This window comes from Scyliorhinus torazame, chromosome 10 (genome assembly GCF_047496885.1).
Source record: "Scyliorhinus torazame isolate Kashiwa2021f chromosome 10, sScyTor2.1, whole genome shotgun sequence".
Classification (NCBI taxonomy): Eukaryota; Metazoa; Chordata; class Chondrichthyes; order Carcharhiniformes; family Scyliorhinidae; genus Scyliorhinus; species Scyliorhinus torazame.
This window is the reverse complement of record NC_092716.1, coordinates 192488019-192504643: the sequence shown is the minus strand read 5'-3', so window position 1 is coordinate 192504643 and position 16625 is coordinate 192488019. Positions and strand designations below refer to the sequence as shown.

General features: G+C 44.8%; 1 protein-coding gene and 1 long non-coding RNA gene across 2 annotated transcripts; both read left to right on the top strand.

The window, feature by feature from the left end:
* The first annotated feature begins 224 nt into the window (after positions 1–224).
* On the top strand, positions 225–11288 carry LOC140384467 (uncharacterized). The gene is made up of 3 exons (XR_011933061.1): positions 225–277; positions 699–797; positions 7127–11288. It is a non-coding gene; the product is annotated as an uncharacterized lncRNA (long non-coding RNA).
* A 1293-nt stretch (positions 11289–12581) lies between these two features.
* LOC140384911 (parathyroid hormone-like) lies at positions 12582–14652 on the top strand. The gene is made up of 3 exons (XM_072466824.1): positions 12582–12727; positions 13961–14054; positions 14150–14652. The coding sequence occupies exons 1-3, from the start codon at positions 12724–12726 to the stop codon at positions 14358–14360; spliced, it is 309 nt and encodes a 102-aa protein (XP_072322925.1). The 5' UTR covers positions 12582–12723; the 3' UTR covers positions 14361–14652.
* The last annotated feature ends 1973 nt before the right edge of the window (positions 14653–16625 follow it).

The window sequence follows — 16625 nt, the reverse complement described above, 5'->3', positions numbered from 1 at the left end:
TACTACAAAGATGGGGATTTCGAGAGGCATCACAGACTCTGCTGAGTTCAATGCTCTGATTGTCAGATTGACAGGCAGGACAATCTGACACCCACATCCCACATTTGATGGGTTCTGTGATCAGTCGTTTAACAATCTAACCCCCACCCCCACCCCCACCCCCCACTCACATCCCACATATAAACCCCCCCACAAAGAGCCCACTGGCAAGCCGAGCAAGTTATCCCAGCAACAAACACAAGCGGGGAATTGTAAATCGATCAGCAGGTTGATTTGGGTGAGTATTACAGGTTAGAGCACAGATGTAACGACGTGTGTTGCTAAAGTTTAGCACATTGTTAGAAATGCAATGCATTTTTAAAAAATGAACAAGGATTGTGGTGGTGCAGAACATTGCAACTTGACTTTAAAAGTTCTGACCTGGTGTCTTGAGTTAATGAAAAGTCAACAATTTAATTTATAACTAAAACGCTTTAAGTCATGAATTACAACAGCGTCCCTAGGCATCTCGTCAATCGACCAGGTGAATTGATGCTGTTTCTTTTCTATAACTCGTGTAAGTGAATTCAAAATTATTTCAATCTCAATCGAGAAGACAGCGTGCCCTCTGGTTCGATACTTAACATTCATTAAATCTGTCCTATAATTGAAGTTCTCTGGTGATGTGCATCGATCGATTTTGCTGTTTTTCTTTACAGTCTCAGAATGGGCTCGCTCGGAAATCAGTCCCAAGCACAGAGTTTAATCGTTCTCTGCACCCTGTGCACCGCTTTAGTGTCGGAGAGTCGGCCGATGAGGTAAAGACACGGCAAATCATAAATAAGGAAAGCCTTGATCGTAGATTCGTTTAAATGACAACAGTGAGCACAATCGCTTCATGTGCAACTAAGATCAGTATTTGTGATACTGTCTGGGATCTGTGTTTGTCATAGCTGGCGAATGACTATCTAAGATCTGTCTTTGTTATTTCTCAAGATTCTCTGGCTAGGATCTGAAGTGCTGGATATTTGGAAATTCTATTATTTGTGAAATTTCCAGACCCCTCCAGGGTCTCTTTGTGATTTCTTGACATGGTACCATCTTTGTGAAATTTCCAAATATCCTCTGGGATCTGTTTTTGTAATATCAGGAAGTTCACTATCTAAGATTTGTTATTTATTGAGATTTCCCTTCTAATATCCGTGTTTATGAAATGCGACAAATTCTCTGGCTAAGATAAGCATTTATAATTTGAGTTTCTCTGCCTAAGACCCCCATTTGTCCAACTCCTCACCTGTGTGCCAGTTGGTAGCCTTCTTGCCATTAGATAGAAACATAGAAAATAGTTGCAAGAGGAGGTTATTTGGCTCTTTGAGCCTGCCCCACCATTAGGTGTGATCATGGTTGACCATCGAACTCAATAGCCTAATCTCGCCTTCCCCTTTCCCCCAAGTCCTTTGATCCCCTTCACCTCAAGTGCGTTATTTAACTGCTTCTTGAAAACATACAGGCCGGGATTCTCCGATCCCGCGCTGGGTATGAGAATCGCCGGGGGGGTGCGAGAATCGCACCATGCCGTTCCGACACCGGGCAACCGATTCTCCGGCGACCGGAGAATCGGCGGCAATCATGCCCGCGGGGTCGTCGACGTGCCGGTCGGGGGCAGTTAAAAGTGCCCCCCCCCTGGTGATTCTCCACGCCTGCCCGCCAAGTTCAGCCGTGTCCCGCCGGCGTGTGTTACGTATGGTCCTACCCGGCGGGACCTCAGAGTTCTGGCTGCGGGGGCCGTCCTGGTCGGGGGGGAGGGGGCGGATCCCGGGGGCTGCCTCCACGGTGGCCAGACCCACGATCAGGGCCTACCAATCGGCGGGTGGGCTAATTCCAGTGGGGGCCTATGTTCCTCTGCGCCGGGCTCCTGTGGGGCTCCGACATATTGCCTGGGGGCCGGTGTGGAGACGGCAACCCACATGCATGCGCGGACCCGCGCTGGCCATGGCGCGCATGCGTGAACACACGGCAGCTGTGGCGCACTGGCTTTCGAGCGCTGGAGCAGCGAACACCACTCCGGCGCCGTACTAGCCCCCTAGGAAGGGGTGGATGCCTGGACCTGGAGGCCGGAGTCGCTCGAGCTGGTTTTGATGCCAGCGTCAACACTTGGCCACGATTTCAGAGAACCCTGGCCACAATGTTTTGGCCTCAACTACTTTCTGCGGCAACAAATTCCCTAGGCTCACCACTCTCTGGGTGAAGAAATTACTCCTCATCTCTGTCCTAAATGGTTTACCCTGTATCCTCAGACTGTGATTATGGACAGCCCTTCTCCCAACCTCCTCCCCCCCCCCCAAAATAAACCCCACAGGAAACATCCTTCTTGTATCTACCCTGTCTAGTCCTCTTACAATTTTATAGGTTTCTATGAGATCTCCTCTCATTATTCTGAACTCCAGCGAATACAATCCCAACCAACCCAATTAGTCCTCATACGTCCGTCCTGCCATCTCAAGAATCAGCCTGGTAACCCTTCACTGCACTCCCTCTGGATAATGTGGGTCTTTGCCAAAAGCCTTCTGAAAGTCCAAAAAAATCACATCCACTGACTCCCCCTCATCAACTCTACCAGTTACGTACTCAAAGAATTCCAGTAGATTTGTCAAGCATGATTTCCCTTTTATAAATCCATGCTGATTCTGTCCGATTCTGCCACTGTATTCTAACTGCTCTGTTATAAAATCTTTGCTCATGTATTCTAGAATTTTCCCCACTACCGATTTTAAGGATCTATAAATTCCCTGTTTCTTCTCTACTTCCCTTTTTAAATAGCGGGGTTACATTAGCTACCCTCCAATTTGTAGGAACTGTTCCAGAGTCTATAGAATCTTGGAAGATGACCACCAATGCATCCTCTATTTCTAGAGCCACTTCCTTAAGTACACTGGGATATAGATTATCAGGCCCTGGGGATTTGTCATCCTTCAATCCCATCAATTTCCTCAACACCATCTGCGGGTTTCTCCGTCGGCAGGATCCTTCTCATCGTTGGCAGCGCACCATGCCCACGGGTTTCCCAACAGTGTGGGGTGGCAACAATGGGAAACCCCATTGGCCAGCTGCCGGAACGGAGGATCCCGCTACCGATGGGCGTGTCCCATGCTGGAAAATGGGATGGCGGGATGGAGAATCCCACTCCATTTCTCTACTAATATTGATCTTCTTCAATTCCTCCCTCTCATTAAACTCTGCATTCAGGGGCAGCACAGTGGCGCAGGGGGTTGCCTCACGGCGCCGAGGTCCCAGGTGCGATCCCGGCTCTGGGTCACTGTCCGTGTGGAGTTTGCACATTTTCCCCGTGTTTGCATGGGTTTCGCTCCCACAATCCAAAAGATGTGCAGGCTAGGTGGATTGGCCACGCTAAATTTCCCCTTAATTGGAAAAAAAACCTGAATTGGGCACTCTAAATTTATATTAAAAAAATTAAACTCTGCATTCTCCAATATTTCTGGTATCTTATTTGTGTCCTCATTTGTGAAGACAGAACCAAAGTATATATTTAGTTGCTCAACCATTTCTTTGTCCCCATTATAAATTCCCCTCCTTCTGACTGGAAGGAACTTACATTTGTTCACACAAATCTTTTTCTCTTCACGTACCTATAGAAACTTATACAGTCAGTTTTTATGTTCCCTGCAAGTTTACTTCGTACTCTATTTTCCCAATCTTAATCAATCCCTTGGTCCTCCTTTACTGAACTCTAAACTGCTCCCGATACTCAGATCTGGTGTTTTTCTTGGCCAATTTGTATGCTTCTTCCCTGGACTGAATACGATCTCTAATTTCACTTGTAAACCATGGTTTGGTCATCCTTTCAGTTTTACCTTTGTGCCAGACAGGAATAAACTATTGTTGCAGTTCTCTCATGCACTCCTTGAATATTTGCCATTGCCTATCCACTGTCATCCCTTTAATTAATGCTTCCCAATTGATCATAACCAACTCCTGCTTCATACCATTGTAATTTCCTTTATTAAGATTCAGGACCCTAGTCGCAGAATCATCCAGATTACACTCAACCTTGATGAAGAACTCTTATCATATTGTGGTCACTCATCACCAAGGGGTCTCGCACAACTAGATTGCCAATGATTCCACTCTCATTGCACAGTACCCAGTCTCAGATGGCCTATTTTCTCGTTGATTCTTCAACGTATTGGTCCAGAAAACCATTCCGTATACACTCCATGAATTTCTCCTCTACGCTATTGCGACTAATTTAATTTGCCCAATCTATATGCAGATTAAAATAAGGCATAATTACATATGTTCCTTTATCGCATGCGTCTCTAATCTCCTGTTTAATGCCAATCACAACACTAACATTTTTTGCCCCATGGTGTTTCTCAGCTCAACCCATACAGATTCCACATTGTTAGAGCTAATATCCTTCCTCACTGTTGCGATAATTTCCTCTTTAACCAGCAATGCAACTTTTTGTCTGTCCTTTCTAAATACTGAATACCCCTCGATGTTCAGTTCCTGCAGCCATGCAGCCATGTCCCTGTAATCCCGATTATATCATAACCATATACATCTATTTGCACAATTAGTTAATCCACCTTATTGCAAATGCTCCGTGCGTTAAAGCACAAAGCCTTTAGGTTTATCTTTTTAACATTACTTGTCCTACTCCCAATATTTTTCACTGTGGCCCTGTTTGAATCTGGCCCTTGGTTTCTGCCTATCACTTTTCTTATTCCCATTTCTGTCTTTTGTTTTTGTCCTTGATTTCTCGCTCCTCTGATTCCTTTCATAAGTTCCCATCACCCTGCCCTTTTAGTTTAAACCTCCCCAGCCAACTTAGCAAATACTCGCCTGAGAACATCAGTCTCAATCCTGCCTATCCAGTTTGCACTGGCCCCACTATCTCAGAACTGAAATGCTCCCCCTCACACTATCTCTTCAGCTATGTATTTATCTAATATATCCTGCTAATTATACTCTGACTAGCATGTGGCATTGGTAGTAATCCTACGGTCTGACTTCTCAACTTTCTTCCTAACTCCCTATTTCTCTACTTTATGGAACTCATCGCTTTTTTTAACCTGTGTTGTTTGTACCAATGTATACCACGACCCCTAGCTGTTCACCCTCCCCCTCCAGAATGTCCTGTAACCGCTCCGAGGCATCGTAATCCTAGTACCAGGGAGGCAACATATCATCCTCGACTCGTTTATGGCCACATAAACGCCAATCTATTCCCCTTACAATTGAATCCCATCTGCAATAAAACCAACCATGGTGCAACAAAATTGGCTGTTCATGCTTTCCCCCGAGAGGTCATTCCACTCAACAGTATCCAAAGAGGTTAATCTGTTTTGCAGGGGAATAACCACAGGTGATTACTGCACTGAGCGGCACGGAGGCACAGTGGTTAGCACTGCTGCCTCACAGCTTCAGGGACCCGGGTTCAATTCCGGCCTCGGTTGACTGTCTGTGTGGAGTTTGTACTTTCTCTCCGTGCCTCCGTGGGTTTCCACCGGGTGCTCCTCCCACAGTCCAAAGATATGCAGGTTAGGAAGATTGGCCATGCTAAATTACCCCTTAATGTCCAAAGGGTTAGGTAGGGTTACCGGGTTACGGGGATAGGGTGGAGTCATGGCCTCAAATAGGGTCCCCTTTCCAAGGACCGGTGCAGACCCGATGGGCCGAATGGCCTCCTTCTGCACTGTAGGGATTCTATTCTATGATTCACTGCCTGGTAGTCATCCATCCCTGCCAACCTGTGGAGTCTGAGCCTGCCTCTTTATACATGCTATTCTTGACACTCTGCCTCGCGGATGCTCCAATGTCCCCTGCTGCTACTCCAACATCCGAAACCCAGGCTTCCAGGAGCTGCAGCTGGAGACACGTCCTGCACACATGCTGACCCTGGGCACTGGATATGTTTCCAGCTTTCAACATGGAGCAAGAGAAGAAAACCACGGCTAGAGCTCTCCTGCCATAACTTGCCCCTTTAGATTAAACCTTAAGAAGATGCTTGATATTAGTTTATATCCAATTCTCTAAGGCACGCATCCCTGGTCCTCGTTACTACCAATTACAGCCCTTACAGATTATAAACCACAAAGTGTTTTCAACTATAAGTGATAAAAGTAGTAAAGACTTACCAACCTTATCCACTACTTACCAATCCGTTCTCCCCCTTGTAGCCTCAACTGCTGCAGCACGCCAAGACAACTCACTAAAGGTTTAAAAAGTTACAAAGCAAGGAGAAAAAGCAAAAAGCACCTCTTCCTGCTTGGCACTGAATTCTCATTCTGTTTCAAATTCCACATCCCAACACTCGCTCACTCAGGAAGTGTCTTTTCCACAGCTTGTGCGCAAAGCTCACTCATGATAATGATGTGAATCAAAGTCCCACTGCAGGTTGGAACACAAAGATTGAAGTTGACACTCCGGTGCTGTGCCTCCAGATAAGATGTTACACCAAGGTCCTGTCTGCCGTCAATAATTAGAGTAAAAGACCCCATAACATTATTTCAAAGGAAAGCAGGTGACTTCTACCTGGTGTAGTGAACAGCATTTATCTTCCAATGAATGTCCCAATACAGATTAAATGGTAATTACTTTACTGTTGTTCATGGGGTCTGTGTGTGAATTGGCTGCTGCATTTCTCTTAGAATTATAGAATTTACAGTGCAGAAGGAAGCCATTCGACCCATAGAATCTACACCGACCCTTGGAAAGAGCACCCTACTTAAGCTTTCCACCCTTCCACTCTATCCCCGTAACGCAGTAACTCGACCTAACCTTTTGCACACTGAGGGGCAATTTAACATAGCCATTCCACCTAACCTGCACATCTTTGGACTGTGGGAGGAAACCAGAGCACCCGGAGGAAATCCACGCAGACATGGGGAGAAAGTGCAAAGTCCACACAGACAGTCACCCGAGGCCGGAATCGAACCCGGGTTACTGGAACTATGAGGCAGCAGTGCTAACTATTGTGCCACTGTGTAACAGTGACCTCATGTAAAACAAAAGTCCTTCAATGACTGCAACACACTTTGGGGTGTCCAAGGGTCAAGAAAGGTGTTATGAATTTTAAATGTGTCCTTTATTTTTCTGATCTGTGTTTTTGTGTTATTCCCAGAAGGTCAGTGAGTGAGATGCAACTCATGCATGACCTGGGGAGGCTGCTGTATGGCAGTAGGAGGCAGGAGCTGATTAAGGATGTGGTCAGAGATGTCCACACTGCTGGTGAGAAAGGCTTAACTCTCCACGCTGAGCCTTCGGGTTTAAAACACCCCAGTTCTCGCAAGCACTTGTCATCAACTGGAAAGCAACTGAGCCGGCTGAAGAACAGGAGGCAGAGATATGGTGAGAAGGAGAGAATCAAGAGATTGTTCACCGACGACTTCCCGGAAGTGGGAACCCTGCATGTTCCCGATAAGCTTCGCAGCACATTGTCCAGCAATCTTGCACGTGTTTCTTTCTCCTGATCATAAAAGTTCAGGATGCTGCTTAACACATTTGACTCAATACTGTTCTGGAAGCCAAATGTAAGCTAAAAAAATAGATTGTAATATGTTGTCACTGTCAAAATGTCCAAAAGTTGAATAAGTTATTTCTAACAGAGGGTGTCTGTCCTCTTTAAATTTAAGGGTATATTTTCAGACCAACATTTAACTATTTTCACCGTTGCTACTAAAGCTGCCATTTAACTTGAGCTCTCACACTTGCACTGAGAACATGAAATGCAAACCTCACTCGCATTCTCCCTGGAATTGGCCCAGATTCTGTGAGGGCTGGCGCTGGGTGGGTGGAGGGTGTGGAGAGTCAGCATCCCCTGACCACAGCGCAACCTGTAACAGGGTGCAGGCCATGTGCACATTTGCACGGAAATCCTGAAGTTGCGGTATGTCACTAACATACCATTACAGGCTACGCTGTGGACTCCTCCAGAACTAGCTTGTCACTTAAATCAGCGAGAACTTCAACTTTCCCACCCCCCCATCCCCATCCCCGTTAGAAACTTCTTTAAAAAGTTACACCCTGTTCAATCAGATTCAAGGTTTTTATTTTAACAACGACATGAGTAATTATTCCCGAACAACAAAACTCTCCCTGAAAATAATTATATTTAGAAGAGTGTTTTAAATGTCTCCATTTGATTATCATAGAATCACTACAATGCAGAAGGAGGCCATTCAGCCCATCGAGTCTGCACCCACCCTCTGAATGAGCACCCTATCGAGATGTAATAAGTCCACGGAGGCAGAAGTCCCGTCACCAGAATTTCTTTTATTTACAAAACAACACCCGAACAACCAAGTGCATTCAGCTTGCTGTCTACACTGGAAGAGCAGAGGATCTGACACTCCCTGTTATATACACAGAAAGGGGTTCCCTGATTGGGCCACTAATCAGGGAACTCGTATTTTCATTGGCCAATCTCAAAGGTCTGGCCTAAGTCATTACACTAGGCGCACCTCTCTCCCCACCCTATCCCTGTAACCCCACCCAACCTTTGGACACTAAGGGGCAATTCAGGGTGTACAATCCACCTAACCTATTCATCTTTGGCAGGTTTTAAAAACTTTTTGTAGCAACTTTTTTCAATAAAGTTTTATTTGGGAATATTTCAGCTTCTGCCTTTACCCCCTGCCTTGGCCCAACCTTTGATTTGTTTGATGTAAAAGCTTTTTGAGCAATTTTATTTTTGTGCTTTTCCTTGTTGGTGGGCTGTGAAAATCCTTTTAATGTGATTGGTTGTTTTTGGATGGCTTGATGACATCACTTCAGTTCCATAATGGGGAAAACCTGCTTTAAAAATATATTTTTATTAACTTCCTAAAGTTATAAAGCCAATGCGCAAGCCAGGGCAAGTCCTTAATCCATCTCCTTGCTTGTTCCAAAAGCCAATTCAAATTTAATCCCACTCATAGTCCCCACAAAAGAGACATACAAGATAGAAGCTGACAAGAAAAGGCATTGCACCTGATCTTGGGCTTCATCTGACGCTTGATCTTAGCCAAAAGGCCAAGAAGTAAGCATGCTGCAATAAGTTACAGTACCACAGCATGATGAGAGAGGGGGAATTCTCACTGGGGAGATCACTTAATCTCTCATCATTATCTTAAAGTCGGCGGGTAGTGACCTTGTTTTGTTGCTCATCACAAACTTTGCGCCAAAATCTTATATTAATTTTGCACCTTGGACAAAGCAAAGCGTTTTGTTGCTCAGTGGGTAGCAAAGGTCAAATATTCAAGTTCCACTCTGTGTCACTTGTTCACATGTTCACATGTTCTGAAGCGATCCTCCCAGTGCAATATGAGGGAGCACTGCATGTTTGGAGCGGCACAAAATGTTAAACTGAGGCTCCATGTGCCCTCAGGTGAACCTTTCAGACCCTAGGGATGTGATTCTTGAAGAAGAGCTGGGAAGCTCTTCTCAAGTGTCCTAGCCAATATTTATCCTTCAACCAACATCATTACAGCATCCAAAACAGATTCAGAAGTAAAATGCTGGAATTGAAAACAGTAAATCCTGAGATACTCAGCAGATCAGGCAGCAGCTGTGCAGAGAGAAAAAGTGCTGCCAACCTTTCAGGTCTGTGACCTTTCATCAGAACTTCTGACTTCTAAGGACAGGTCATCAGTCTGAAGTGTTACCTCTGTTTTCTTCTTCATGGATGCTATCTGACCTGCTAAGTATTTCCAGCAGTTTCTGTTTTGTACCTAAAATAGATAATCAGGTTATTTAACTCATGACTGTTTGTAAAACCTTGCTGTTTGCAAATTGGCTGTGACATTTCCTACTGTTTAACAGGGACTACTACACTTTGTGATTCATTGGTTATAAGATATTTGGGATGTGCTGGGGTCATCAAAGATGCAATATGAATACAGGTTCTTTTGGTTCCTTCAACTGGTTCACTAAAGTCCTTTGGGGAAGAAAACCTGCCTCCCTTACTCAGTCTGGGTCTATATGTCACCCTAGTCCCACACTTAAATGGTTAACTCTTAACAAACCTCACACCTAGCAAGTCACTCGGACATATTTTAAGAAAACACTACCTTCTCGAGCAATTAGGGGTGGACAATAAATGTTGGTCTTGCGAGCGACACTGAATAAAGAAAACATTGAGGACAAGTCACCTTCTACTTGTGGTGTAAATGCACCTTTAAGATTGAGACTTTTTAAAATCTCCAATAAACAGACTTGTAATTTATGTAAAATATAAGTAATGTATTTTCCTACAAATCAAGGTGCATATTTATTCTTTGTAATTTATATTTTGCATAATTTATGAACTTTTTGTATGAAAAAGCTGCCCCTATTTATTGAAGGAGCTAAAGGCTTTCTTGCCTTTATTAGCGAAACAATTATAACTAAATCGCATGCTGCATGGTATTCAGTGCAGCCGCTGATCCCTTACTTATGGTGGAGGGGTGATTGTGACTGAGTTAGTATCCTTTAACTCAAAGCACAGGAGACATCAGCAGTGGCTTCACAGTCACAGATAGAAATTACATGATCCAGTGCTCCAAGCAAAGAGCTTCCACAGACAGAGCAGAAAGAAAAAGTATCCCCGCCATAGTTTTAATTGGCAGGCACTCATGCGGCATACTGACCGCTGATCCCAAACTCCTACTGTGTGCTCCTTAAGATTTGCCCAGAGAGTGCAAAATGATGAAGCTGAGACATCCTTCCTGCAGACAGGGCCATGCAGTCACTTGATCACGGGGTATAATAATAATAATCTTTATTGTCACAAGTAGGCATACATTAACACTGCAATGAAGTTACTGTGAAAAGTCCCTCGTCTCCACATTCCAGTGCCTGTTCGAGTACACAGAGGGAGAATTCAGAATGTCCAATTCACCTAACAGCACGTCTTTCGGGACTTGTGGGAGGAAACTGGAGCACCCGGAGGAAACCCATGCAGACACGGGGAGAACGTGCAGACTCCACACATACAGTGACCCAAGCCAGGAATCGAACCTGGGATGCTGGAGCTGTGAAGCAACAGTGCTATCCACTGTGCTACCGTGCTGTCCACTGTGGTACCGTGCAGGTTGTATTTTAAAACTGCAACCTGCGCTAAACACTGCAACACCTAGAAGATGTTTATAAAACTTAGATAATTTACTTTTAAATGGAGTGCAACCTTTATGCATTCAAGTTCTCTATTAAGTGAGGCAATGTTCTGCTCAAACTATTTCTCAGCAAGTTATTGCTGCTTCATTTATTCTTTCCAAGTAATTAAGAACTAAAGAATTACAGTTAAAATAATGCAATCTGCTGCTTGTTTAATGGTGTTTGACTAAAAAATTGATTGCTGGTAAAGATTGTATTTGGACAAAAAATTGTGCAAAGATTATTAAACGTCTCTTGTCTTCAAAATGCTACTTGCCTTTTGTATTATTGGATCAGTTTTAAATAATCTCGTCAACATTACTCATTAGCCTTTTATTTCTGGAACCATTCAGATTACACCCAACAAGTAACAGCGCTGGCTCAGGAGTATCACTCTGTGGCGCAGTGGTTAGCGCTGAGGACCTGGGTTCGATCTTGGCCCTGGGTCACTGTCTGTGTGGAGTTTGCACATTCTCCTCGTGTTTGCGTGGGTTTCACCCCCACAACACAAAGATGTGCAGGGTAGGTGGATTGGCCATGCTAAAATTGCTTCTTAATTGGGAAAAAAGGGAGTATCACTCTGGCCTTTTGGTGAAAGTTAGTTTTTGTTTTGTTCCTTGGCATTGCTCCAGTTTCTTAGGATTTGCTGTTCGCTTGCTCCATTTATTTCTTTGGTTTCAATTTTGCTGCTTGATTGTTCCATTCAAAACAATTCAGGTGAAGTTGATTTTGGGTATGAGTGCAAAACAAGCGAGAGCAAATCAGTCTGCCGTGGGAGTGAACACTTGAAGCCACATCTTTTACAAGTTATTTGAGGAAAGAGTGCTATCACTGAACCTAAATTCACATGAAAATAAGAAAAGCGCTGGATAAAAAAAATCTAAGTTTGTCTTTCTTTTGGAAAAGTTTTTAATGTGTCTCGAAGGTATAAACTCAAATAAAATGTCATTTTTCTTTCTGCCTTGGCAGAGATTTTGAATTGAGCTTCTGCTGTGATGCACTCTTTTTCACCAGGTGCTGTACATTTAGCCAAAGGTTGGATTTCTGCAGCTTGGGAACAGGGCACCAGTGGCATAGTGGAAACGAACTGTCCACCGTAAATCAGGGCTTTCGTTTCACAGACGCACATCCTGCTGACGGTAGTTTTCAATGTGTGCGACATTTCATGGGCTGGTTAACTCTTAAAGTTAATATTGTCAACCGCTTCCATTCCACCCTAGGGAATTCAAAAGAGAAAACTTTCAATCTTTCTGTAAACAAAAGCTTGAACTTAAATTAAAAGGTCAAAGTCAGTGGGTCATTGTCGTAAATTCACTGTGGGATAGGATTGATGTCACTGCTCCTCATCGTTGAGAAACTCAGGACAATTTCAAATGACTTCCCTCAAATTCAGGCGTTTTACGTCTTGCGATTAGGGAGACATCACAATGACATCAACTGTAACAAAAGGAAATGTGATCAATAGGTGCTGAACCCCTTATATAAGGGAACATTTTCACAGTGAAAGCATTAAGCACAACTTCTAGCAGTGGATAAGAAACAAAATAGTACCAGCGGAAACTCCTCAGCACTCTGCCTCAGAATCTGTGGAATCGAAACTTTTGGTGAATGGGTAAGTAACTTTACTCATTGTCATAGTGCTCCTGCAGTGGCAATCAGACTTCCAGCCCAGTGTCATTAGTTGATGAATGTCAGAAGAATCACTGCAGATTGAGTGTGACTTGTATTCTACTGTAGCTCCAAGCTGTACAGAAGAGGGGTGCATATTGGTGTTGACTGGGCTCAAGGGGGTAGCATGTTTGCCTCTAAGCTGAAAGGATGAAGTTGAGTTCAAAATCTAGGCCAACGGTTCTATTGCCAGTACAGAGGGAGTGCTGCACTGTCATGGGTGCCATCCATTAGAATGTCTGCATGACTGAAACATGTACAGTTAATGCCTACAGCAAGATGTATCTTTGTGAATACCATGTTTTACAAGGTTATCTGACAAGTAAATAGATTAAAAGTCTAATTGAGAGACACCTGATCGCTCAAGTGGATGTAAAAGACCCCATGACACGACTTCAAAGATGAGGGAGTTCTCGCTGTTTCCTGGCCAATATTTTTTCTGCAACCACACTGGACAAAAAGGACTTAATCATGTTGGATGGGTTGGATTTGTTTATTGTCACATGTACCAAGGTACAGTGAAAAGTATTTTTTTGCGATCAGCTCAACAGATCATTAAGTTCATGAAAAGAAAAGGAAATAAAAGTAAATACTAATAGGGCATCACAAGGTACACAATGTAACTACATAACACCGGCATCGGGTGAAGCATACAGGGGTGTAGTGTTAATGAGGTCAGTCCATAAGAGGGTCATTTAGGAGTCTGGTAACAGCACGGAAGAAGCGGGGAAGGTGGAGTCAATGGATGGGAGGCAGGTTTGTGTGATGGACTGGGCTGTGTTCATGACTCTCTGAAGTTTCTTGCGGTCTTGGGCTGAGCAGTTGCCATTCCAGGTTGTGATGCAGCCAGATAGGATGCTTTCTATGGTGCATCTGTAAAAGTTGGTAAGAGTTAATGTGGACATGCCGAATTTCCTTAGTTTCCTGAGGAAGTATAGGCGCTGTTGTGCTTTCTTGGTGGTAGCGTTGACGTGGGTGGACCAGGACAGATTTTTGGAGATGTGTACCCCTAGGAATTTGAAACTGTTAACCATCTCCACCTCGACCCCGTTGATGCTGACTGGGGTGTGTACAGTACTTTGCTTTCTGAAGTCAATGTGAAAGACGTGATAGAAATACAAATATTTCTTCATTATAACTGTTAAATGAATGGAAATAAACTATTTTCTTGTTGCAGGTAAAATGGTTTACTTGATCCTGAAGAGACCTGGCCTTGTGGCCATCCTGTACACCATGGGCTGGATGATGCTCTGTGATGGGAACCCCATAGGGTAATTCGCTAAATTCGAAAGCTATACTCGCGCACTCAACATTACAATGAAATGAGACCAGTGTTCAGTGAAACTGATTTAATCCTTTCTTTCAGAAAAAGATCAGTGAGTGAGCATCAGGAAATGCATGACCGGAGTCAATTTTTGCAGGACCTGAAGAGGCAGTGGTGGCTTGAGAAGATGATGAGAGATTTGCACACAGCTGTTGAGGTCCTTCCTCAAGACATTATTGCGAGTGACTCACCAAGGTGGACAGAATCATCCACAATTTCTACAAACACCAGAATCCGAAGAGGAAATCAGTAGAAACCAGACAGACATCCAAGCAAGAGGCACCCTTGCTGATGTTCCAGAGGAAGGAAGGGAGACAATGAGATTTCATTCTTCTGGGTTCTCGGGGCGGACAAATCCTGAAGTTTGGCTCAACACAAAACCTTTAAAGGTTTTGCAGTAAGGCAGGTGCTTGCCTGAACTGGAATAAAAGCAACCACACCACTGTACAAATATTTAAAGTCAGTTTATTTAATACTTTTGTTTTAAACCACACATGGAATCAACCTTCAGTATGTGATTCTAAAAAGCACTTGTCAAGAGATATTTATTCCATTATTTATGTAATTTATTTTTTGAGATTAAATTTCTTATTTATTCTGAAATGTATTTATTTCTTTTTTTTAAGATGTTAAACGCATTTTATTCAAACTTGTATCAAAGGAGGTTACATCAAATAAACACACCGGGAAACATTCTTCCCAACAATCAACTATACAGTTTGTACAGATTTTTCTCATTTCCCCCCCACCCCCCGCGATGTACAGCTCCTCAAACACGGTCACAAACATCCCCCACCTTTTCTCAAACTCCCCTGCTGAGCCCCTTAACTCACACTTTATCTTCTCTAACTGCAGGAAGTCATACAGGTCACCCAACCATGCTGCTACCCCCGGTGGCGATGTCGACCGCCACTCCAGCAAAATTCGTCGCCGTGCAATCAGAGGGGCAAAGGCCAAGACATTCGTCGCCGTGCAATCAGAGGGGCGAAGGCCTCCTCTCCATGAGCTCCGGCTTCTCTGAAACCCCAAATATCGCCACCAAAGGGTCAGGGTCCACTCCCTCCTCCACTATCCTGGATAAGACCGCGAACACTCCTGCCCAGAAGCTTCCCAATTTTTCACAACACCAAAACATGTGCGCATGATTCGCTGGCCCCCGCCCACACCTCTCACACACATCTGCTACCCCCTGAAAGAACCCACTCATTCTCGCCCGAGTCAAATGCACCCTGTGCATCACCTTAAACTGTATCAGGCTCATCCTTGCACAAGAGGAGGTCCTGTTTACCCTTCGCAGTGCCTCACTCCATACTCCCGAATTGATCTCCATTCTCAACTCCGCTTCCCATTTCTCCTTGATCTTCACCACCCGCTCGCCTCCTTGCTCCCCCAGCCACTTATATATATATCCCCAATTCTTCCCTCCCCTTCCACATCCAGAAGCTGCAGTTGCTCCAGCAGGGTGTATCCCGGCAATCGAGAGACCCCCTTCCAGACCTTTCTTGCGAAGTCCCTAACCTGTAGATACCTGAACTCACTACCTCTCGGCAGCTCTACCCTCTCCCTTAACTCCTCCAGACTGGCGAACCCTTCCTCCAAATAGAAATCCCTCACCTTGACCAGCCCCACTTCCCTCCACCTCCTGTATACACTATCCATTCCCCAAGCTCAAACCCATGATTCTCGCACAGCAGCGTTAGCACCGACATCCCTTCCACCCTAAAATGCCTCCTCAGCTGATTCCATATCTTCACCGTGGACTGCACCACTGGGCTCCCTGAATACCTACTCAGAACCATTGGCAATGCTGCCGTCACCAAAGCCCTCAAACTAGACCCCTTACAAGATTCCTCCTCCATCCTAACCGACTCTACTCCTTCTCCTTCCCACCACTGCCGCACCTTGTCCACATTCGCCGCCCAATAATAATGAAGCAAGTTTGGCAACGCCAATCCCCCTGCTGCCTCTGCCTCTGTAGCAGGGTCCTCCCCACCCTCGGCACCTTCCCCGCCCATACAAAGTCAGAGACGATTGTGTCCACTTTCCGAAAAAAGGCCTTTGGTATAAAGCTCGGGAGAGCCTGAAAGATAAACAAGAACCATGGCAGAATATTCATTTTCACCACTTAGACTCTCCCCGCCAACGTTAAGTCCCACCTCTTAAGATCCTCCCTGGCCTCCTCCACCAGCTTCGTTAAGTTCCACTTATGGAGCCCCGGCCATTCCCTCGCTACCTGAATCCCCAAGTACCTAAACCTATCCCTCGCTACTGTAAATGGCATCCCCCCTAAATTAGCCTGCTGTGCCAGCTCAAACACCAGGAATACCTCACTTTTCCCTACATTCAGCTTGTATCCTGAGAGCCCTCCAAGCCTCCGCAACAGGCCCATAATCCTTCTCATACTCTCCAACTGATCCAAAACATACAGGAAGTGGTCATTGGCATAGAGCGACACCCGATGCTCCCTCTGTCTCCTCATCATTTCCTGCCACTCTGCCGACACCCTGAGAGCCATCGC

Excerpts from the sequence above, each read along its gene's own strand:
- LOC140384911 (XM_072466824.1), top strand. Across the intron at positions 14,055-14,149 it reads TGTGATGGGAACCCCATAGG|AAAAAGATCAGTGAGTGAGC; the intron begins GTAATTCGCTAA and ends CCTTTCTTTCAG.